Source organism: Malania oleifera, chromosome 10 (genome assembly GCF_029873635.1).
Source record: "Malania oleifera isolate guangnan ecotype guangnan chromosome 10, ASM2987363v1, whole genome shotgun sequence".
Lineage (NCBI taxonomy): Eukaryota > Viridiplantae > Streptophyta > Magnoliopsida > Santalales > Ximeniaceae > Malania > Malania oleifera.
In genome coordinates, this window is record NC_080426.1 from 34,455,887 (window position 1) to 34,480,748 (window position 24,862).

A 24,862-nucleotide genomic window follows, 5' to 3' on the forward strand; every position below is an offset into this window, starting at 1 on the left:
GTTGTGCATTTAAGTCTTGATTTTGAATATTAATTTCCCTTGATAGCATATATGAAAATGGTGGCTTACTTTAAGTGTCTGTGCAAGGTCATAGGGTTTTCTAAGGTCTTTGAGCTTATAGGATCTTACATGTATTATGTGCATCAATTATTACAGACCGTTTTTAATTAAATATTATAGGCCCGAATATAAATTACAACAAATAAATATGTTGGGTATTCATTTTCTTCAAGTTACCATATGCCATCATATGATCTCGCCAATATTATCCTGCACAAAAACTTGACAGACATTAAATATTAGAGTATTTGTCATAATCAAAACAGGATATGACCCATAAGGTCAACAATATATATATATATATATATATATATCATATTATTTATTTAATTAATTCAATTTATTAATGTTTAATTAATTAATTAATTAATAATAATTTTTTTTAACATTTCTATGCTTATTATCTTTGGGGTCGTTACAAATAAGGAGGTCTTAATGGTGGTTGGGGGGGATGGAACATGTTTGGATAACTCTCAGTTTCGATCTTCTATACACAATTATTCTAGTGATATTTTTGACACTTAGCCCACATTTGGAATGTCTTAAAAATAATTTAAAAATTAGTTTTTTAATTTATTTATAAGAAAGCTACTTTTTATATGTACTTGAGTCAATAAGTAGTGTTAGGTTTACACTTAAGTATATATTTCAAAAAGAATTTTTATTAAAAAAAATTAAATGTAAAATACTTGCGATAAGTAATAACATATTACTTTTAGATAAGTACTTTTTTTAGAAAAGTGTTTTCCTGCACTTAATTCTAAACTATCCCTAAGCAATCAATTCCTCTCTCTATTCTTACTATGGATTTCCACTAGTTCAAATGATTTATCAATCATTAGAGCTCTTAGAATCACTTGAATTTCTTCAAAATTGTCCGATAAATCGTCTTTTGACATCCATTTTTAATGTGGAACAAACTCTTTTTCTTGAGTCCCTTGCTATGATTAGAACACGAAAACAGAATCCTATCGAGAATTAGCAAGTTTCCGATGCTTCACCTCATACATCAATAACTAAGGAGTTATTTGGTACTATTCATATGTTTTTTGTCTTTTGTTTTCATTTCCATACAGTAAATAACAGATTATGACAAACATGCTTATTTACATTGTTAGTTATTTGTTTGTGTTGTCGATTTTTATTTGTTTTCAAAAAACTTAAATCAAAATTTATGTTTTTCGCTTATTATCGCAACTTGCAACTAAAATAGTTTAAACTCTAGAATCAGCTAGTGTGGATTATATACTAATATTAAATAAAATGACAACGTGAATTTTAAATATAATTAAAATGAAAATATCTAATTTTTTAAAAATAACAAGTTATTTAAAACATATATTTTTTTACTATTTATCGTTTTTCATGTGCAATAAATACTAAAAAAATGAGTTTTGAAATACAATAACTAAGTAAAATAATTATACTAATTTTTACTTTCATCCGAATTTTTTTTATTTTTAAATTTTTTTTATTAGTCCATTCATATTTTTAATTTATTCAATTAAAGAATAAAAACAAGTATTTGTTCAATAAAAAAATATTTTTTTTTTAATTTTAAAAATAGTCAACTAAATAAGTTGTTATTTTTGACTTTTAATGTTTGACTTTTAGTTTTCATTTTCACAAATTCTTTTGGAACCATTGCAAGGGGCAGAAGCCAGGCCCCCCACCAGACACTGTTGACTGGTAGTTCAATTTCTCCCACTACGTCTCTCTGAGTTGCAGTGCAGAATAGAGCCCAAGCAGAAATTCCTGCAGACGCCCATAGTTCGAAGTCCAAGACTCCTCGATTCTTCATTCCTGCAAGATTCTGGAGCTATACCAATGGTTTCTATGTCGCCACAGCCATCAATTTTTGTCTTCGCATTCGTTTTCGCGCTTTTCACTGACGTCTCACTAATTCACTCCATCCCTTTCGCTGTCTTCCATGGTAAGGATATTCAATTCTTCTCTCCATTTATTTGTTCAATGGATACGTATTGTGTTGCGCAACACTTTTTGCGTCGAATTTCGTTGATACTCACCAATAATATGAAGCAAATATGTATGAGATTTTTTTAGTATCTCCTTTTAGAGGGTTCGTGACCAGTGAGATTGTATTGGAATGTGTGGGACTGAGTGTGTTTTTTCTTTTGACTATTTACATATTTTGTATTTGAGCGCTTTTAGGCTACTCTTATGGGACCACGATTTCGTAGCTTACGATTCCTTCTCTGTGTGCGTAACCGACCCGATTTATGTTGAACTTTTGTAACTTAGATAGGGTTGATATGAGTTTCGTCCGAATTATTTTGTGTTTCTTTTATTGGACTTGCAACTGATTCTTTCACCTTTTTTTTTTTTTCTGGAGCAAAGACACTGTCTCATATGCAAACACCGACTGCCATAAAAGAAGACTGGGAAGTTGTCTTACAAGACTATTTAGTGTTGTTTTTATAATTATTGTTATTTTTACTGTGAATAAAAAATCTACAAACCTATTTAAAACTGAGTTTGGTTGTCCCTCAATCTTACACGTGGCGGGTCAAGGTTGTTGGAAAAATAGAATTGTGGAGAATTTGTGATAGATGGAGAGAAGTGGATAAAGAAATTGAACTTTGAAGTTTTGATTTCACTTGGTGACACTGTAATGTAGGACAAGAAGCAAGACCTTGGGAAGAGCGTGTTGGCGAATAATTAAGAAGAATTGGGTTAAGGGATTGTTGGATTATGTATTTAGTTTAATTAGTATAATATTATGTGTATTTTAGGGGTTCGTGTGTAATGTTTGTGTAAAGTATGGGCTTGTTTATAATTCATGTAGTTTTAGGGGTATGTGTAATTTTATGTGTTTAGGCTTTCTTATAAATAGTGTGTGAAAAGCCATGTTGTAAGTTAGTTGTTGAGGGATTTGAATTGTAATTGAATGTGAGTTTTCCCCCCGGTATCTCCTCTCTCCTCCTTTCCCCTTCCTTTTTTCTAATTTCTCCATGGCTGTAGAACCTTGATGCTGCCCCTGCATCACAATGGCTAGAATATGTAGCTATTTATAGGCTTTACATGGAGCCTTATACATGTACCGATACTATTTATAATTAATGTATTTAATGTGGCCTATTTACCTATACATGGAATCATTTTAGATACATCCCTGGTTCAAAGAGACTTTCCAAATACTTGTAGTAAACACAATGAATAAACAAGTTTAATTTAATTTCCAACACACTCCCTTATACTTGATTTTTTATTCATTCCAAGAAGACTCCTTAATTTGTTGAAATCATCAAACTTGAGAGACATTGTGAAAATATTTGCTTCTTGAGACTTCCCAAACACGAGTTGCCCTTCCTTATTACCAATGCTTCTTTGATGAAGTGAAACCTTGTATTAATATGCTTACTTTGATCATGAACACTAGATTCTTTGCCAGTGTAATCACTGATTTGTTATCCACATATATATATATATATATATTATAGGTCCTTCTTGCACCGTCTTTAACTCCTTCAATAAATTTTTGAGCCAAATTCCATGACATACACACGATGTGGTTGCAAGACCTCGCAAGTTGAAAAAGTAACTATGGATTGTTTCTTTGAGATTCTTTTAAACGCCATCTGCCCCATGAAAAATACAAGCCTGGTGTTACTCTTTTGATTACCTCATCACCCCAATCATTATCCCGGTATCCCCCAAGTTTGAAAACATTAGAAGATGAATAGTATATCCCAAAATAGAGACTCCTTTTGACAGATGAAGAATTATTTTGGCTTATTGTGAGTTGTTGTTAGTCTTTCCATATATTGACACACCAACCTATTCCAAAAAGAATATTTGATCTTGTGCATGTCAAATACCAAGACTTGTAACAAGTCTTAAAAAATATGTTAGATCAACTTTACTTTCACCATTTTTCAGTAACTTAATTCCATATTCCACGAGGGTGCTAATTGGCTTGCAACCATCCATCTGGAATTTCTTTGAGTACATACTTTGTATTGCTTTCTTGAGAGATGAAGACCCTTTTCTCATTTTGCATAATTTCTGTACCAAGATGGTATAACATGAGTCCAATATTTATCATTTCAAACTACTTTGTTATTCCTATTGCCCTTTTGAACTCTGCAATGCTTGGATTATTTCCTATGGATATTCCCTCTTCCCAAAAAGAGTTCCTCAAAGTAGGTCTAGAAGGTCTGTAAATTGAAGAGGCCTGCCATTGCCCCCTCCATATTACTTAGAATCCCTGTTACTTCGAATAAAACTAACAGAGAAAAAAACCCATTAGAAATCAACTTTCATAATAGAGCGCGTAAGACAAGGATACCCCTTTGAAGCGCCTCGAGAAGGCATAAATTTCCAATCCACACAACAACCACCCAATATAGTCTTCACTACACCCCATCTATCAATTCCAATTTAGTTTTCTGGACAAGGATGATATTAGGGGAATTCTTATCCATAACTTCCTTAATCAAACTCCTTTTCCTTGAGCTACCTAAACCTTTCACATTCCAACTGATGAACTTCATAATCTAACGTGTTTACCACCCTTGCCGAAATCTTTTCCACCCCCATAATTAATCTATGAAACAAGATCTTTTAGCTCCTTTTGGACTTTCTTCTTCCTTCTCTCATACGTCTAGGGCTCAAACCCAGCCTAACCACTCCCCAAACTAGGTCTACCAACTCCAAACCCATCTCTCCGAGGAGTTGTTGTGGGTCTAGGCAATCTTTCTCACCTCCCTTAAGGCTAGGATCACAACCCTCTCCCCTAGAATAGTCATCCCTTTAGCAAAGAGTTACCGAAGAAGGTGTAGTTTTGATAGGCATTGGAAGAATGCCTTTATTACTTCTAGATGTGCAAGGGTCCCTCGAAAGAAAATTCATTTTCCTAGTATGATCCCTCCCAACACCACAAAAAGGAACATCTAACTCTGAAACAAGGTAGGGATTGATCCCATGGCTAGGGTTAGAAAGTAAAGTTCCCACAATACCTAAAGCTTCCACTTGGTCACAATTATGCTTAGGAGAATTTATACTTGCTTGTGCAAGATTTGAATTTGAGTGAATTTTTTGACTCCATTTGCTGCAAACTCGATTCCAGAATTTCCTCATTGTTTGCTGCATCCTCTTTAAGATCTTCATCCGGAGCTTCAAACAACTGCTTCAAACCTTCTTCCTCAAATTTAGCTCTCATCTGATCAACCTGAAGCTCCTTCTTAGACTTGCACATACTACCCATATCTTCATTTGAATCATAAATCAAATCATCTTACATATCCCCTTCTAAATTCATGTCCGTCATCTCTACATGAGCTACTGTTAGAAGATCAACTTGTTTGCCGTTATCTTCAAGGTTGTTGCTGATTGTGAAATCCTCTTTAACAGAGGCCATAGGTTCTCTAGAAAATGGACTGTCCTCTGATCTCTGCCGTCCAATTCTTCTAGTTTCCCCTTGTTAAAGTTGGCTATTCCCCATCTCAACTGCTCTTAGCATTTGGGCTCTTAATTTTAATGACCCATATAACTTTTGTCTTCTTCTGCTAGGGTGACTTGGGCCCTAGATTTTCTCGCATTGAAATGGAATGCTTGATAGGAAGAAACCCCCTTAGTCTCTATGGTTGTGAATTGTTGCCATTCCCGAATTTTTCCTTGACACAAAACCACCTTTGATAGCAATGATATAGGATATATTCAGCCAAATTCTTTGGAACACACTTCTCCTCTCACTATTTTCCTTTGGTGTGATGTTTGATGATCTGCAATCCGCACACTGTTGACACTGTTAGATTTAGGAGTTTCAACCATTCTTGACGAGCATTCCAATAAGGTAGTGAGGAGAGCCCTTGTCCCATTTTTTTGGCCATCCTCTGGGATGCGAACAACAAGAAGAAACTTGGTGTAGTCTTTCTCCAGGCATAAATATTTGTCTCTACCAATGTCTTAAATTTTGATTTTGATTTAAAAAAATAACAGAAATTAGCAGTAAAGCATGGAATTCTTTGTGAAACTTTAGAAATTGTTAACATAATAATACAAGTTTTAGGAATAATATATTTCAAATTAAATACATTTATGTTTTGTAAGAGGTGGAAAAGTTGTATAATAGTATGTGTATAAAACATATTTGTAAGATAATGTACATTAAACATATTCAGTTAATACAAATGAAATTCATAAATCATTTAAATATTATTTATTATACAAATAATGATAATTTAGACATGAATGGTTAAATAAAATGTTACTGTAAGTTTATTTTTTCATATAATTTCAAAAGCATTTGTAATAACCTTTTTTTTTTTGATAAAATAAATTAAAAGAGAAATTTCATTTCACTCCTAAATTTCTCATTTGAATTCTGATTAAATTTCATTGTATAGTTAAAATTTCGACAAATTTCCCTAAAAGTTTGAGATTTCGATAAATTTTAGATGATTCATTGCGATTTAAACAGAAATTAATTGCCGTTTCGATTTCGAGGATGACGGAAATTGAAAATTTTGACGGAAATTTTGACAATTTCGTGGAAATTTAAGACCATGGTCTCTACCATTTTCAAGAAGCTTCAAACACACATCGTTCCCAGCCTTACGAAATTTGGTTCCTTGGCAACTCTCCGCAGTCCCTACATTAGCTTTGCAAATCACTCCCACATCTTAAGGACCCAAACAAGTTCCTCCTTCTCCAACACAATGAATTATAAATGTTTACTGGCTTATTGTGTAATTCGGTACATGGTAGAATCCAGTTGAACTACATAAAACACTTTCCTCTCTATCTTGAGAGAAGTGAAGTGTCCCATCTCTGTATCGAGTGCCTGCAAGAGGGTTGTGTCTAGTCAATAAGGTTGAGGGGACGAAGGTATTTAGAGAAGGTGGTAGGGGGTGATGTAGGGTAACAATAGGCAACTACTTGGGCTAATGAAGAGTAGATTTCAAGTCAGAAGTTGACGAGAAGAGGTTTTGCAACCAATCTGAGAGTCAGGGATGGGGTTTTGAACAAGGCGAGGGCCTTTGTATACGAGTTTAGGTTTCAAGCTTCCCTCGGAGATGGAGAAGGAAAGTCGAAGAGGAAGGGGTGTTGGTAGGACTTGAACTCAAGGTAAGGGTTAATGGTTAGGGTGAAGGGACAAATTCAAGGGAGGAGGATAAACTCTTCTGTAAAAAGGATGGTTAGAATTTAGAAGGGAGGTTCGGAGATGAGACGAGTTGAGGCACCATGCTCGAGGGGCAGGGATGGGAGCGTTGGGAGGAGAGCGTTGTTCCTTGTAAAGAGCATGTTCATAAGGACATTTTTCAAAATTATTTTTCTTGAAAATATTTGTCCATTCTAATATACCAAGCCTGAGGTGCTTGCTTCAACCCATGAAGTGCTTTGTTAAGCCTTAGTACTTTCTCTTCATGCTCTTAGCCCATATGTTGTTCCACATAAATTTCCTTCTCAAGTAACCATTCAATAGATTAGATTTGACGTCCATTTAATGAATCTTCCCTCTATTATGAGCTACGACATTTTTCAAAATTACTTTCTTGAAAATATTTGTCAATTCTAATATACCAAGCCTAAGGCACTTGCTCCAACCCATGAAGTGCTTTGTTAAGCCTTAGCACTTTCCCTTCATGCTCTTTAGCCCAAAGTCTGTTCCACATAAATCTCCTCCTCAATAACCCATTCAGAAGATCAGATTTGATGTCCATTTGATGAATCTTTCCTCTATTCTGAGTTATGAAGGAGACAATTAATCAAGTTGCTTCTAAAAGGAGAATACCTCACCATAAATGATTCCCAATCTTTTGATTATATCCTTTTGCCACCACGCTTGCGTTGTACCTTTCAATACATTGTTTCTTTACTCTATAAACCCAATTGACTTCGATTTAAGTCCCTTCAGTAAAATAGTTAATTTCTACATATCATTTTTCTCAATTCTTGCAATTTCTTCATTCACTGCAATTCTCCATTTCTCATTTTGTACCACCTCATCTGCCTCATCAAAATATTGTGGTTGACAATCTGCAAAGAGACAAAAGAGGGTTGAATCTTTCATATTTATTGTTACCTCATATATTTCTTGAAGGCTTCTCATTTGAGGTGGTCTTCTTACCGATGACGTTGATGATGAATTTCCATTCAGAGCTGGTGGTGGTGATGATGCTGGAGTAATAGTTGGTTTAATAGATTTATCTTCTTGCTCCTAATTTTCTTGAATAAATTAAAGAAGTTATACTTCTCCTTGTAAGTGTTCCAATTCCTTGGAATTTAAGTCATGTCTGATGAAAATACACCTTTTCTCATCGGATTTGGAACGCTTTTTATCTGCTACATGTGCTTATGCTATCTCTCAAACACCTACAGTTGAGAGATGCTCGACTTCTTTCCACTCCAAGCTCCTTGTGGGGTTTAATTCCGCCCATTTGTTGTAGCACAATGGTTTGATAAATATACAACATAATCAACTGCTTCGGCCCAAAATTCTTAGGCATTTTCTTGGTCTTCAACATACTCTTGGCCATATCAAAGAGTTATATTTTTGCAATTGTTGAGGGGATAATGGAATTTTCAAAGGATGATTCTATTGTTTTCACAGTATTGTTTGAATTAATTTGATGTGAATTGTTCGCCTCTATCTGACTGCATAGCTCTGATTACATAATCACTTTCTTTTTCAACAGGAATCTTGATTTTTTTTTTTAAAGTGTCAAAACACTTCTAATTTTTGTTTAGAAAACGAACTGAAAATTTTCTATTAAAGTCATCAAAGAAGACCAACTTTTTAACTGTGCTGATATTTTTTAGATAAATTTTATTGCAGGAATTGGTGATCAATGCAGCAATAAAGGAGTCTCAAGATTCACTGAGCTTCTAAGCAGTTGGTCTGGGGCCACAGGATATTGCATGTATGTTTTAAATGTTTTAGAATCAGAGTCTTGATTAATTCTTACATGTTTGTTTTCCTTTTTGGAACTATCATTGTTTAGCTGTCACTGATGAAGAAACCTGGCCATAAGTTTTTCTATCAATTGAATTTGAACCGAAATCATTTCTACAAAGCTTATCCATGTAAGTAGTATGTTTAATGTAACATTGTTCTGTCTGCGAGAATATTAGGTTTTGAGATTGGAAAGTAACCGCACATAGCTTGCTGCTTCCCCAACATCCCCCAAGTATTGTTTTGTGTAATTTTGTTGATGTGATCAGTTTAGTGGTTCATGTAAATTCGAGGCAAATTATCTTACTTAAATTCTTAATGTATTTATTTGATTTACTTCTGTCCTACAGAGAAATTGGAGATGGGACATGGAATTCCTGGTTTATGCCCCTTATGGAACAGGTGAGACTTTCTGTGATATTTGAAGGACTGTTTTTGATTACAATTTTTTATCTTTTATAGTTGTTTATGAATTCACGTATCTTTGTTTTATTTGGCAGACGGAAATTGCTTGTGAGAAGGTGGTAAAGCTGTTCAGTAGTGTTTTTTATTTCACAGGCCTGACATGTTAAGTTGAGACATTTTTTTCCCCTTTTATCTCGACAGGTGAAGAAAATGAGTGAGCTCAGTGAGGGTTACAATATTGTTGGACTTTCTCAGGTGATTAACTGGAGTTTAAATTTCTTCTTCTTCTTCTTCATCGTTTTTTGTATTTCATGTGCCATCAAGAAACTGGTACCTGTCCTCCGTTCATGGCACAAGTTGTGTCACAAATCTTACAGGAAGGGACAGTCCCCCTCCTATTTTTTTTGGATCAGCAAAGAGAAAATATATTAGCAAGGCATCAAGGAGATGCCAACCCATGGTACAAAACATCAACCACTCTGAAGAGTGTCTAAAACATCAAGGATTACATAATGATTATTAACAATTTTCCCACTAAGCCAGTTGGTGACAGCAGCAATCCACTGGTCTTTGCAAGTCTGAAGCAAAGTAGTCAAATCTTTGCAGGCTGTCTTATTTCTTTCTTTTCAAGTACACCAAAAGATGGCAAGAGGGATGAGGTTCAAATCCTTTCGCTTCTCCTTGTTGGCTCTGATGCCTTTCCAAGCCCAAATCTCCCCTCCAACTGAATTTTCTGTAACCCACTGCTGCCCAGCTGAGGAAAGAGCCAAATTCCACAAGTTCCTTGTCCAGGGGCAGTGGAGAAGAATGTGGTTGACTGATTTTGTGTCAGCCATACAGAGAAAACACCTATTTGAAACTGTAAGCCCTATTTTCTGCAGATTGTCGAGGGTTCAAATATTTCCATGTACAGACTCCCAAGCAAAAAGGGCAATCTTTGAAGGGGCTGCCGTCCTACAAATGTGAATCCAAGGGGAGTTATTGCAATTTTTTCCAAGGATGAGAATTTTTTTGTAGAAAGATTTAATAGTGAAAACACCCTTTTTGTCCAAAGCCCATTTTGGTTTGTTGGGGATGTTTTGGTGATGGAATTTGTACAGAAATTTGTAAAAGTCAGAGAGTGTGAAATTCCCAATCTGCCATGTTCCTAGAAAAAGGAATGTCCCAGAAAATTCCCTGATCTGTGATTTGGAGATGAGGACTGCTAAGGGCATTTTTGTCACAAGCCAAGCTGTAGATGGAAGGAAAGACAACTCTAAGATTACTGTTCTCACACCACACATCATGCCAAATGTAAACATTGGCCCCATTCTCCACTTGAAATGTCACTAAATGGAAAAAATCATCCCATCCTTTCCTGATGAATTTCCATAATCCCACTCCATATGGACCCCTTCTATTGTGGGTTGTCCATCATTGTGCTCAAACCCATCTATAGAAACAGTAATATCCCACCAAAAGTGGTCTTTCTCCTGCATGAACCTCCATAACCACTTCTCGAGGAGGGCTTTATTGCAAGTGAGGAGGGATTTCAACCCCAAATCTCCCAAACAAATGGGTTGTTTGACCTCTCCCTATCTAATAAGGTGATATTTAAACTCCTTCCCTAAGCTTCCCCAAAGAAATCTTCTCTGAAGTCTCTCCAATTTTCTTGTGACTGAGGCCAGTGAGGGAAGGAGAGACATGAAATAAATTGGAAGATTCGCCAAAGTGCTCCTCATAAGAGTGATACTGCCTCCTTTTTGATGAGAAATTTCTTTTCCCTTGTGCCAATCTCCTTTCGAACTTTTCAATAATTGGGTCTTATACTCCTTTGTCTTTAAATTTGGCTCTAAAGGGGAGACCAAGGTAATTAATGGGAAAGGTTCCCATCTTGCAACCCAAAAGACCAGCAAGGAAAGTCCCCCGGTGTTCTCTCCAATTGAAATAAGCTCACTTTTACCAAGGTTCACTTTTAGGCTTGAGATGGCCTCAAACCCTACAAAATGCATTTGAGGTTGAGGATATGAAGGGATCATCTTCACAAAAAATGATAGTATCATCTACGAAAAGAAGATGAGAAACTTCTATAAGCCTTCCATTTCTGCCCACCTTGTGACCTCTAAAGATCATCCTTTAGTAGCTTTCATCGGCATGAGGCTAAGCACCTCCATGACCAAAAATAAATAGAGAAGGGGATAAGGGATATGCTTGTCTCAAGCCTCTTGAGGAGTGAAAAAAATCAAAAGAGCAAACATTGATGTATTGAGCAATCCAATTACACCATAGTTCCCTAAAGCCCATTTCTAGAGGAGATAGAGAGGGAATTTCTAGCTGACATGATCAAATGCTTTATTTATATCCATTTTGCACACTATTCCCCTTTCTCCCTTCTTTAGTGGCATCCACCACCTCATTAATAATAAGGGCAGAATTCATAATCTGTCTTCCAGCCACAAAAGCATGCTGATACTAACCAATGACTTATGGTATTGCTTTTTTGAACCTCTAAGCTAGTACTTTGGCAATGATTTCATAAATTCAAGCTAATGGGGCAAAAATCCTTGATGTTAGCAGCCCCAACTTTCTTTGGAACAAGAGTGACAAAAGTGGTATTTATGCAACTGACAAATTTTCCTAATCTATGAAACTCCTTGAACATGTTTAACAAGTTGTGCTTGAGGAGGCTCTAGTTAGCCTGAAAGAAAGCCAAGGAGAAATCTTTAATAGCTTGGAGAACTCATGCTTCTTCAAAGGTCTCTTACGCCACCCCATAGTGGAAGAACAAAGAGTTATGAAATTGATGCCATCCATTGTAGGTCTCCAAGCCTCAGGTTCGGTGTCGAGGTCTTTATAAAAATCACTTTTACCTTTCCTAAGATCCTCTTCCCTAGTTAAGTTGTTTTCCCCAATTTTAGTGCTAAATAAAGTGTTACTTCTACGATGAGTGTGTGTTGTTCGTTGAAAGAATTTTGTATTAAGGTCCCCCTCTTTGAGCCATAAAGCTCTAGATTTTTGCCTCCAAGATACCTTCTCAAGATTAATAACCTAGTTCAATTCCTTCTTAAGCGTAGCTCTTTTGGCTTTCTATTCATCATCAAGACCCTGGATTGTTTCCTGCTCATCAATCTCTTTGATGTCATTAAGGATAACAATTTTCTTTGCTTGGACATTCTCATTGGTGCTTTTGTTCCATATCTTTATCTTTTCTTTTATTCCTTTCAACTTTGACACAAGCACAAAACTAGCCTTCCCTATGACTAGAATAGAAGACCACCAAGTCTTCACTAAATCCCTGAAGCTATCATGTTTTAACCACATTCTCGAAGCGCAAGGGGGTTGGCCCCCATTTAACTCCCAACGCATCAAGGGAGACAGCGAAATGATTTTAGATGGGCCTAGGAAGTAGACACTGAATCACGTGAGGAAAATGAAGTTCCAACTCAACCGAAATTAGGAACCTATTGATCCTTGAAAAGGAATGGCTCCTTGGAGTTGAACCAAATGAAGTTGCCACCAATGAGAGGGAGAGTAATAAGGGCATTCACATTGATAAAGTCAAGGAATTCTCTCATGCTACTAGTCTCAAGGCTACCCTCACTTTGTTCATGTGGAAACACAATCATAATAAAATTGCCTTCAAGAACCCAAGGAGCATCCTATCTACTCCTAATCTTGAAGAGCTCATTCCTAAAAAGAGACTTAGGGGTCCTTCACTTGGGCCATAAGCCCCTGTGAAAATCCATTGAAAGTTATCGTTCGTGCTTTTGAACAGACAAGATACTGAGAAGGAGTTGATGGAGTGGTCCAATAATTCCACAACATTAGGCTTCCACAAGATTAGTATGCCCATGAGTTGCCTACTGCTCCGAAGGATATCCAATCATAGGCATCTTGCCCCTAGAGGTCATTGATGAAGAGCTGCTCCATTGTCTCCACCTTAGTTTCTTGCAAGTGCACCACATCACCCCTTTTAATACTTGAGAAAGGACTTGATTACACTCCTCTTGGATTTGTTGTTACGACCCCTCACGTTCTAAGAAATGATTTTTCTTAATATGATTTAACATAAGAGCTCCGACTATTGCATGCCTTTCCATTTTTGAGCATCCTCTTGTTTTTCCATAAATCACTATACAGTACAAGCGCTTTTATTCCCTATTGGTATCCAACTTTTTGATACTGCCTGCAGGTTTTTTGTGATTACTTCCCATTTCCTCTCTTCTCTTTCTTTCAATATCCTCAAGCAATTGTAAGGCTTTGTCTTAAAACCCTTCGAAGGACACGCCTGTGGTTTTGCTTACCGATTTCTACTTCCGAAGAACCCAAATAGATACCTAATTCTTGAATTGAGCGCTGTCCAAGTCCAAGTCATTCAAAGTTTCAAAATTGTGTCTATAAATCAAATCCTCAAAGTTGGGATTGACACACAAAGTGTCAAAGCCAATACTAAAAGGGCTAGGACAAGGGCTAGTCTTCCAGTATCATTTGGAGAATTAGGGGGTCCTGCTCCAGAACAGTCTCCTTTTGAGTTGTAGCTGCTTGTGAGGGAGGTCCTGAAGGGGGACAGCATTTCCAAAGTGGACTAACTTTTTGGCAGCTTCATAAGGACAATCACGTAGTTTAAAGGGGGAAAAAGAGTTGGCGCTAGACTTTGAGTAGTCAAGTGAGATTGCAAGGCCGAAAAAGATCCTCATATATGTAGCTTCAAGGCCCAAGTTAAGGCCCACTCCAACATCCTCAAACGATATGAAGGCTTTGGGACTGCCTTAATAATGCTTGTGGAAATCTGAGGAGGAGTCTGCAATACAACACTTCTCCCCCACAACATTTGCGAAGGATTGCATGCACTTACTCCCCTTCCCCACCACCTGTGAGTTGGGTGTCAAGCCACCACTCAGTAATAGACTTAAGGCTTATTAGAATGAGGGCAAGGGCACAAGGGAGCTGATCTGTTTAGAATTGGGTTCAAATCCATTGGGGAGGCTGTCTACTTCTTCTCCATTTGCTGAACAACTAAAGATGTTGAGCCTTTCTTTGTGGGAGAAAAAATACGTCGGCCTATCTTGGCTGCTAAGGAGAAGATCCTCATTCATCCCTTGGATTCAAACCCCACCTGAAATGCAAGGGTTCTCCAACCACTACTATTGGTCTCCATAAGGGCAAGGTAGTTTCCTAACTTGTTTGAGTTCAGTTTCAAAGTGAGGGTTTTATCTCTGTTTGACAAAACCAAGAATTTTCCTGGGGCGCGGGTTTTTTTAGAGCCCAAAATTCTTCCCAAGATTCAAGAGACCATCTGAATTCAGCCATCTCTAGGAAGATGAAGATCCTTCTTCCCTTGTAATATTCCGTGATTCTAAGAAAATCAGAACTTCCCCCTTCTAAGACTAGGTCAAATAACTCCCTTTCGACCACTACAATGTACCATCTTTCGGCATTGCTTCAATATAGATAACAAGCTAAGAAACAAGCTTGCAAGACAGTGAAAGGACCATTAGAGAAAAAGCCTTCCAACGAACAGCTAGAGGCCAACTTCGAGTAGGAGGAACAAGAAGAATGCTAACTAGAGAAGCTTGCAAACTAGGAGAAAGCTTGCTAACCTAAGGAACAAGGAGAAGCTTGCAAACTAATCATAGAGTCGACTAGTGGGAAGCAAGCGAGCTGCGAGCACCAAAAAAAAAAAAAAAAAATAGAAAGAAAGGTCAAAGAGGAAGGCCCAAAGCAGGACATATGACAACATAGAGGATTGCTTGAACTAGTACTTGCGGAAGGAAGATGACTACTTGAGCAAGAGGGGAGTCGTCGTTGAAAGGGTTAGGTCCAGGAACCAATTAGAGAGCGAGGCCCAAAGCGTGACGAACGACACTGAAGAGGATTTCTTGAACTAGGGCTTGTGGCAAGAGGGTAAGGAGAGGATTGCTTGAGTGAGAGGGGAGTCGAGGTTGAATGGGTTCTCCAATTTAGGATGGAACACAAATAGAGAATCTCCATTGTTGATAGTGAAGGGAGATGGTGAAGGGAAGTAGCGAAAGTAGTCGGTGGGGGTGTTCGATTTCGAACAACATCACGAGAGGGAACAAATTACTACTACTTTCCATGAAATTTAATGGATATGTGTCATTTCGACCTTTTTATTTTTCAAAATAGTTAATTTTAGGAGTGAAAAGACATTTTGTTTTTTAATTACAATTGTTTTCATTTTCACTCATTTTCTTTTCTCTTTCTTTCCCTCATACGTACCAAACATACTAGAAGCACCAAGTGTGTTCACACTTTTAATTTTTTCAATTTAACATACTCTAAACCATATTGGATCCAAATTAATTAAAATTACGTATACAAAATCTTAAAGTAAACTTTTTTTTTTTAATGTTTTTGTTTTTTTTTTGTTTTGTTTTTTTGGGGTTGAGGGATACACCATATCTTGTAAATGAACTCATGAAATTAATTATGGAGCTGATATTATCCAACTCAATTCTCTCTAGACAAGTTTTGTGTTTTTTTGGTGAACTAATTTAGGCATTTTGGAGAGAATGGTGACTTGTATGCTAGGCAGTGTTAATGCTTAATATACATTGTTGATCCATAGCCTAATAGCTTAAGATTTTAGATAAAGTATTAATTATTAGAATCATGGTTGCCAGGAGATCCTAGGTTTTAATCTTGTTGCCTGCATTTATTGTAAGTTCATTTCAAAATTATTGTGTTCCCAGTATGGGTGGTATTCATTGTTTGTTCATCTCTCCATGTGCAATCAGGTTGCACGAGTGGGGAGTGTTAGGGCTTGATATACATTGTTGCTCCACAACCTAATAGATTAAGCTTTTAGGTAAAATAACCTAATAGGCACCAATTTTAATACACTGCAATCCAACTAGTCTTTTTATTTTGCCATCACGTGTCATAAAAAAAACTGGTATGGGCACAAGTTGAGGGGCTTATATGCGTTACATTTTCTATAAATCATATGCCATCATCTGTTCTTTCCTTTCCTTTTTTTTTTTTTTTAAATTTATTTTGGAATCCATGGTTAAACTGTCATAATTTTAGCCTTTTGTCATCTGTATTTATGAAGGGGAGCTTAGGCGCAATGGTAAGGTTGTCACCGTGTGACTTGGAAGTCATGGGTTTGAGGCGTGGAAACAGCCTCTTGCAAAAATGCAAGGTAAGGCTGCGTACTATAGACCCATGTGGTCCGCCCTTTCCCTGGACCCCACATACGTGGGAGCTTTGTGCACTGGGCTGCCCCTTTTTTTTTTTCATCTGTATTTATCTTGAAAATTGTCATGTTGTTTTCCAACTTTTAAGTGGATGTCTAGCCACGTAAATCTATTGTTTAAAATTCACTTAAGAATGAGGTTAGGAGTTACAATAATTCATCGACTCTGGGTATATTTGCTCTTCGTATGCCCTTGTAATTGATGGTGAATTATGCTTTGTCTAGAAGTGGAGAAGAATTGAAATAGTATTTCTTATTATTGTAAAATTAGGTACAGTCTGAACGTCTTTTAGACTACAAGGATAAACTAAAAGGAAAGAATAATAAAGGAAATAATAGAAAAAAAAGGAAGGAATAACAATTGCTAACAAATCTCCTAGAATATCTCCTAAGAATATAGCCTAGAATATCTCCTAAGATTATTTACATAATCACAAAAGTTTCCCCTATAATCAATGAGAGTAGATTTACATAATTACAAAAATTTCTCCTATAATCAAGGAGAGTTGATTGGATAAATTTTGAAACTTTCCAACACTCCCACTCAAGCTGGTTTGAAGATGTCTTCCATAGCCAGCTTGCCGATCAAATTTTCAAATTGCTTCTTTGGTAGTCCTTTTGTAAGTATATCTGCTACTTGTTCAGTAGTAGAGATATAGGGTAAACAAATCAGTCCACTGTCCAGCTTCTCCTTTATAAAATGCTTGTCGACCTCAACATGTATTGTTCTATCATGAAGCACTGGATTGTGAGCAATGGCTAAGGCGGATTTGTTATTGCAATACAGTCTCATAGGTAGCGGATTAGTTTCTTTCAATTCTTCCAATAATTTTTTAATCCACAACACTTCGCAAACTCCATGAGCAACTGCTCTAAATTCTGCCTCTGCACTACTCCTAGCTACCATATTTTGTTTTTAGCTTCACCATGTAACCAAATTTCCACCAACAAAGGCACAATAACTAGAAGTTGATCTTCGATCGTTTATACTCCCAGCCCAATCTGCATCAGTGTATACCTCAACTTGTAGATGTCTATGGTCTTCAAACAATAGACCTTTTCCTGGAGTTCCCTTTAAATATCTCAGGATTCTATAAACTGCATGAAAGTGGTCAGGCCCTGGTGAGTGCATGAATTGGCTTACCATACTGACAGCAAAGGCTATGTCAGGACGTGTATGTGATAGATAAAGTAGCCTTCCAACCAATCTTTGGTACTGGTCTCTGTTGGTTACTTCCTCAGGCTTGGCAGGTTGTAGTTTAAGATTAGGCTCTATAGGTGTCTCATCTGCTTTACACCCTAGTAAACCTGTTTCTCCAAGCAAGTCAAGCACATATTTTCTTTGTGAAACAAAAATACCTTTTCTTGACCTTGCAAATTCAACACTGAGAAAATACTTCAAGTCACCCAAGTCTTTAATCTCAAATTCATTAGCAAGCATCTGTTTTAATTTCTCGAGTTCCTTGCTGTCTTTACTTGTCAAAATAATATCGTCTACATGGACAATTAGAATAGCAACCTTCCCTTCACTTGAGTGCTTATAGAACATGGTGTGATCAGCTTGACCTTGGCTGTAACCATGACCCTTTACAGCATTCCCAAAGCGTTCAGACCAAGCTCTCAGAGATTGCTTGAGCCCATACAATGATTTTTTCAATTTACACACCTTATCTCTGCCAAGATTACCTTCAAAACCTGGTTGTAATTCCATAAACACTTCATCTTCTAGATCTCCATTTTAAAAGGCACTCTTTACATCCAACTGGTGAAAGGGCCAGTTAGAATGTACAACTAAGGAGAGTAACACTCGGACTGAGTTTATCTTGGCCATTGGAGCAGAAGTTTCTTGATAGTCAATTCCGTATGTTTGTGTAAACCCTTTTGCAACGAGTCTTGCCTTATATCTCTCTATATTGCCGTCAGCCTTGCATTTAACTGTAAACACCCACTTGCAACCTACAACTTTCTTTTCCTTTGGCAAATCAACAATTTCCCAAGTATTGTTGTTTTGTAGTGCATTCATCTCTTCAAGAATTGCTAACTTCCAATCCGGATGATCCATAGCTTCCTGAATGGTCCTTGGAACAAATAGGTGAGAAATATTGGATGTAAAGGCCTTATGATTATGAGAGAGTCTATGGTATGATAAATATTTGGCAGTGGGGTGTGTGGTACAAGTTCTAAATCCTTTCCTAATGGCTATAGGTACATCAAGGTCAGTAGATTGATCAACTGGAAGTTTAGTAGAAGGATGACCTGGGATTTCCAAATGACCAGTTTTTGGAGGTGATGATTGATTCTGCTCTGAAATTGTGGGATGATCCTTAGTATTAGAACGATACCTGCCTCTAGTATAAACACAAAGCTCAGAAGAGGGATTATTCTGTTGCAATTCTACCCTTGTTTGTGATTCCCTTATGCTTTGTACAGGCAGATTGGGATTTCCATTTTTTTTACTTTTTAAAATTTTAGTTCCTTGAATGTTTTGTATAGGGATGTCAATGTCAAGGAAAACATTAGGCATTGGTATAAAAGTTGGCCAAAACTGATCTACACTACTCTCTTTCTCCCCTTGAAGATAAGTTTGGTTAAAGTAAGACTGATTTTCAACAAAAACGACATCCATACTGATGTGAATTTTTTTGTTTGTTTTTGGATTCAAACATTTATACCCTCTCTTATTGGGAGCATATCCAAGAAACACACATTTTTTAGCCCTAGGATCAAGTTTAGATCTAAGGTGAGCTGGAATATGAACAAAAACAGTGCATCCAAATACTTTTAGAGGTAGATCAGAAATTATCCTATTATCAGGAAAGGGTTTTTTTAGGCATGCCGAATGAGTGATATACTGCAGCACACAGGTAGGCATTCTTTTAATAAGGTAACAAGCAGTTAGAATAGCATCCTCCCACAAATATTTTGGAATACGCATTGAAAACATTATAGCCCATGCAACCTCGAGTAAATGACAATTTTTTCTTTCAGCAATGCCATTTTGTTGTGGGGTGTCATGACAAGTGGATTGATGTTGAATCCCTCTTTCTTTCAAAAAATTTCCCAAAACTTGGTTGAAATATTCTGTACCATTATCCGTACGAAGTATGCTTATTTTTGTGTGAAATTGTTTTTAATCATACTACAAAAATTCTTGAATAATATTTCAACTTCAGATTTTCCATTCATCAAATATACCCAACAAATCTGAGTATGATCATCTATAAAAGTCACAAACCATTTTTTTCCGGATAAGGTAGTAACCTTAGAGGGACCCGAAACATGACTATGAATCAGATAAAAAGGTTTTGATGCATGGTAGCCTTTTTAAATATAAGGAACCCGATCTTTTTTGATAAATGACATGTCACAATGAAGAGAAGTACAATTCAAATTTTTAAACAGGTTAGGCAACAAATATTTTAAACAAGAAAAACTAGGATGCCCTAATCTAAAGATGCCAAAGCGTTATTTGATCACGCATAGGGATTGAACTAGTACTACCACTCAAGCCCTGAGCTTGTTTATTGCTGAACAAAGTATCATCAAAATAATAAAGGCCATCGATCTTCCTAGCACTGCCAATCATTGCCCCTGAGTTCTAGTCCTGAAATTCACAGTGAGAATCAAAGAATATGATATGAGAGTTAGAATCACAGGATAATCTAATAACAGACAGAAGATTGCAAGTAAGTTTAGGAACATGAAGGACAAATTTTAATTCTATTTTCCTGGAAATTCTAATTTAACCTGCTCCTGCAATGGATGAACGACTCCCATCTGCAATCCTAACCTTTTTATTACTCGGACAAGGATAATAAGATTGAAACAATTGAGATATACTAGTCATATGGTCAGATGCACCTGAATCAATAATCCATGGTGCAAAGGCTAAAGAGCTGGAATAGGCACTCGACATTTTACCTGTTTGGGCCAAGGAACCAATAGAAGTACCGGATATCAGATTGGATTTCAGTAGTTGAAGAAGCTGATCCATTTGCTCTGAACTTGGAACATTGGTCTGGGCTTCATTTGCTCTAGGAATCACTTGGTTGTTTCCAGGTCCAGGTTTGCTGCTCTTCCAATTTGCTGGTTTTCCGTGGAGTTTCCAGCAGGTTTCTTGGGTATGGCGTGGCTTATTACAATAGTCACACCATACTCGAGATTTTTGATTGGGATACGACCGCTGTACAGAGGCATTAGCAGTAGCCAAAATAGTAGGGTTAGCAACAACCAAAGCCGAGTTCTCAACTGTTCCATCAGCCCTTTTTTTCTTTAGCATAACATTTCGGCGACAATCTTCACGTCTCACTTCAGAAAATACCTCTCCGATTGGAGGCAGAGGCTGTCTACCAAGAATCATCCCCCCGACCTCATCAAACTCATCATTGAGTCCAGCCAGGAATTAAAAAATCTTGCATTTTCCACCATCTTCTTGTTGTAGTTGCAATCATCAGGGCTCTTCCATTCATAATCATTGAATAGATCCAAGTCCTGCCACATTCCCTTAAGGACATTGAAATACTTAGTAACACTATCTTCCCCTTGTTGGGTTTTGCTAATTTTTTGCTGTCATTCATAAATCTAGGAATAATTTCCAAGGTCAGAATACATCTAACATAATCCTAGAGTTCTTTTGCAGTAGGATAGCACATGTAATTAGCACTAGTATCTTCATCCATTGCATTCACAAGCCAAGCCATAATCATGGAATTTTCAGCATCCCATATAGTATATGATGGGTCTGCTGTGTCAGGGGCCTTGGTTTTACCAGTAAGGTGCCCAATCTTACCTCTCCCGCGGATATACATTTGAATTGACTGATACAATCTCAAGAAGTTAGCTTCATTGTGACGAATATTTCTGATTTGGACTGAATGGGGTTCGGTATGGGCTACCTTGGTTTCAGTTTTGGTGTTGACCACAGGTTCAGGTCTGGCCATGGTGGAAGTTTTGGAAATTTCAGACATAATGGAGGCTGAATAGAGTTAAGGCAGTGAGGCCTAGGTTTTAGAGGCTATGACTGCCGAAAGGAAAAGAAAACTAGGTTCTGATACCATCTAGAAGTGGAGAAGAATTGAAATTGTATTTCTTATTATTGTAAAATTAGGTGCAAAATGAATGTCTTATAGACTACAAGGATAATCAAAAAGGAAAGATTAATAATGGAAAAAATAGAAAAGAAAAGGAAGGAATGACAATTGCAAACAAATCTCCTAGAATATCTCCTAAGAATATATCCTAGAATATCTCCTAAGATTATTTGCAAAATTACTGAAATTTTCTCCTATAATCAAGGAGAGTAGATTTACATAATTACATAAATTTCTCCTATAATCAAGGAGAGTTGACTGGATAAATTTTGAAACTTTCCAACACTTTGGTTTAAAGATTTTTTTATTTGAAGCACAATGAGTGCTTAACAGGGATCTTTGACCATTTGATGAAAGCAGGCCTGTGGATAGATCAACTATTAAATTTAGTCTAATTAAAGGCAATAGGAACCACCAAGGTGGTAGGCACAAAAAATTATGCGCTGTGCACTAATATAGTTGCTTGACTTAGCAAAGGCACTAATTTCTAACACTTCGCTTTACATGCAAAACTTGAGAGTGTGTGCTACTCTATTATCATTGATTCCATCATTATGATTTGACATCAACTATTGCAATTAATTGGAAAACTATATATGTTTTGATTATGAAAGTTATGCTTTGTCAAACAGGCATACTTTGCTTGTTTTCTTCCAAGTTCTAGCTCTGCGTTATGAAAGTTATGCTTTGTGCAAACAGGCATAATCTGCTTGTTTTCTTCCTAGTTCCATCTTTGCCTCGTAAATAGGTGATTCTTTTGGAAATCATCGGGTTAGTTATTTTTAAAAGTATTATTGGTGAAAGGACTGTTGTTTAAAAAGCTTTTCACTCTCTTATATAAAGAATCTTTGTAAAAATAATAAAACCCTTGCCTTTAATGAGGCACATGCCTCAATGTCTGGCACCTTAATGAAAGGCGCTTACATTGGCAAATGTGTATGTGATGGCACATTGCTCTAGCCTTCATAAAGCTACTTGGGGCCATTTTGCCAGCTTGAGCATCCAAATTGCCTTTAACATGCGAAGCAAAGAAGAAATAAATGGATGACAGAGTATTTTTGTAGTCCGTCTCTATCTGGGTGAAGGGGATTTGGAGCTAATGTTGTGAGAAAATTATTACATCATAAAAATTTGTATGTGGCCCGTGTGCTTGTTCGATAAAGAAGAACAGTTCAAGGAACCTCATTCTCCATATGGATGCGAAGAGATCTATATGCTACTTTTACCATAAAGGCACAAACACTCTATCCAGAATCTCATTCAAACAATGGACATATAAAATCCTTGACACTCATTTCCTCTAAAAAGATATGCTACGCGTAGCTATAATGCCTCAGAGCCATTGGTTGACCAATTAAAATATAAGCATCTGCAACCATGATCCTTGTTTGTGAATGAGGTTTGATTACAAGTTCATGTGTGACTAAATGAGATATTTTTATATTTTTTACTGGGGGTTGGGGGTTGATCAATTATATCCCTTTGGACTATGTTTATAACTCCTTATTTTAATTCACTCTTCTATTAGTGTGGAAAAGATTGCGCTTTTTGAAGACAATTTTTATAAACATCAGACCAAAACTTGAGAAGTTCTGACATCAGTGACTTATACTTTTGCTTAATAATTCACTAAAGATACTTGTAATTATTTTTTTCTGTCACCATAATAATGCAAGTCCCGTAGTTTCTCACCAACTTGTTATCCAAACAATTTGGTGCATCATCGAAGGAATTATGACGATTTATCGTCTGTTAAGAAAAATGGTGAATTATTGTCTGTCTTTCATGTGTTGTAGCTTTTATTGAATGCTCTACTGTACTAGTTAGCAACCTAAAGATGATATCTGTTTTGAGCGATAATCTCACCAGTGGTGGAACAAGCCTTTCCATGGAAAATTATGTAAAACATTTGATCCATGTGAGCCATCATTGGACTATTAAACATGGACTATAAAACATGATTATCAATATCATGTTGCTCATTTCTGTGTTGAAAGCTGCCTTGTTATTTTTCAACTTGACTTCCACAACTTTCATTCATTTGAACTTCTGGGAAATATCATGTTCAAGGTTTGAAACTTCCTAGGAGTGTCAGGGATAATAACTTTCTCTCTCTCTCTCTCTCTCTCTCTCTATATATATATATATGTTAGAGAACAAACTACATGCTTGCATGCTCTTTGCTATTGATGAAGTTCTTGAGCACTCGTGTACATGATCTTATATGCATCTAAATATTTACTTCAATTGTGTTGGTTATGGGATTGGCTAAGTAAGGACTGAGGTATTCTTTCATGTAAAAGCCTTTTTTTTTTTTGGGGGGGGGGGGGGGGTCGTGTATGCGTGTGGTGCTTTCTGTTGGGTTATCCTCTCATTTTAATTTTTTATGTTGATGGTTTGCTTATATGGGCGAAGATAAACCATTTCCTATGCTTCACAGGGTAACATGATTGGTCGAGGGATTGTCGAGTTTTGTGATGGTGGTCCTCCTGTAAGTACTGACTCGAACATGACTTTGGTTTATTAGTTTATTTTGTTCATCCCTAAAAAAATCCCTATATTTGTCAATTCCATGATGCATATACCTTTATTGTTGTTGTTGCTAACTTGCTATCACTGTTCTATAGTTATTTGTTGTCATTGCTTTTCCTCTTTCCAAATCCTTAGTTTTGTTACTTACGAATTTTTACATATTCTCATAGAAGTTACTCTTAAACATAGTTGCCACGAGCCAAGCTTGTTAAGGACATTATGCTTGCTTGTGACTGCTTGTCCACGTGGGGAAATTTAACCATCATGTGAGTACTAGAATAGGTTTAATTCTTGGAGTAGGATGATGCCTTGATGAATATAGGGAGTATGATTCATCAGTCAGTTCGATGTTTCCTTTGAGATTAGCATAGAAAACTCTTTAGGGGAGGCTGAGTGCTCTTCTAGCGTTGTATAATATATTAGCTTTTGTAGAAGTGTTTAGCCTACTCGCTTCCCTTGCTAAACACATGTTGCCTATGGAGATGTGATTAATGAATTGCATTGCTTTATGTTTACTGCGTGACTCATGTTTGCATACATGTTCACTTATTGCTTTTGCTTTATATGTATTCAATGGTTGGGAATTTTTTTATGTGGTGAAACTGCAGTTTACTTTCCACTAACTAGTTAAACTAGTGTGCTACAACTAATGTTGTATGG

The 24,862-nt window shown here is 36.6% G+C and overlaps 1 protein-coding gene across 5 annotated transcripts in view; it reads left to right on the forward strand.

Moving 5' to 3' along the window:
• Positions 1-1,697: 1,697 nt before the first annotated feature.
• LOC131166961 (uncharacterized) overlaps positions 1,698-24,862 on the forward strand; it is a 49,608-nt gene continuing 26,443 nt past the window's right edge. For 2 of the 5 annotated variants that reach the window (XM_058125654.1, XM_058125656.1), the window contains exons 1-6: positions 1,717-1,993; positions 8,861-8,945; positions 9,328-9,379; positions 9,478-9,498; positions 9,584-9,637; positions 24,111-24,161. In XM_058125654.1, the coding sequence (XP_057981637.1) occupies positions 1,888-1,993; positions 8,861-8,945; positions 9,328-9,379; positions 9,478-9,498; positions 9,584-9,637; positions 24,111-24,161 (369 nt within the window). In that variant the 5' untranslated portion in view covers positions 1,717-1,887. Of the gene's footprint in view, positions 1,994-8,860; positions 8,946-9,327; positions 9,392-9,477; positions 9,499-9,583; positions 9,638-24,110; positions 24,162-24,862 lie in introns of all 5 variants that reach the window. The other 3 variants (XM_058125652.1, XM_058125653.1, XM_058125655.1) reach the window with 3 other exon arrangements.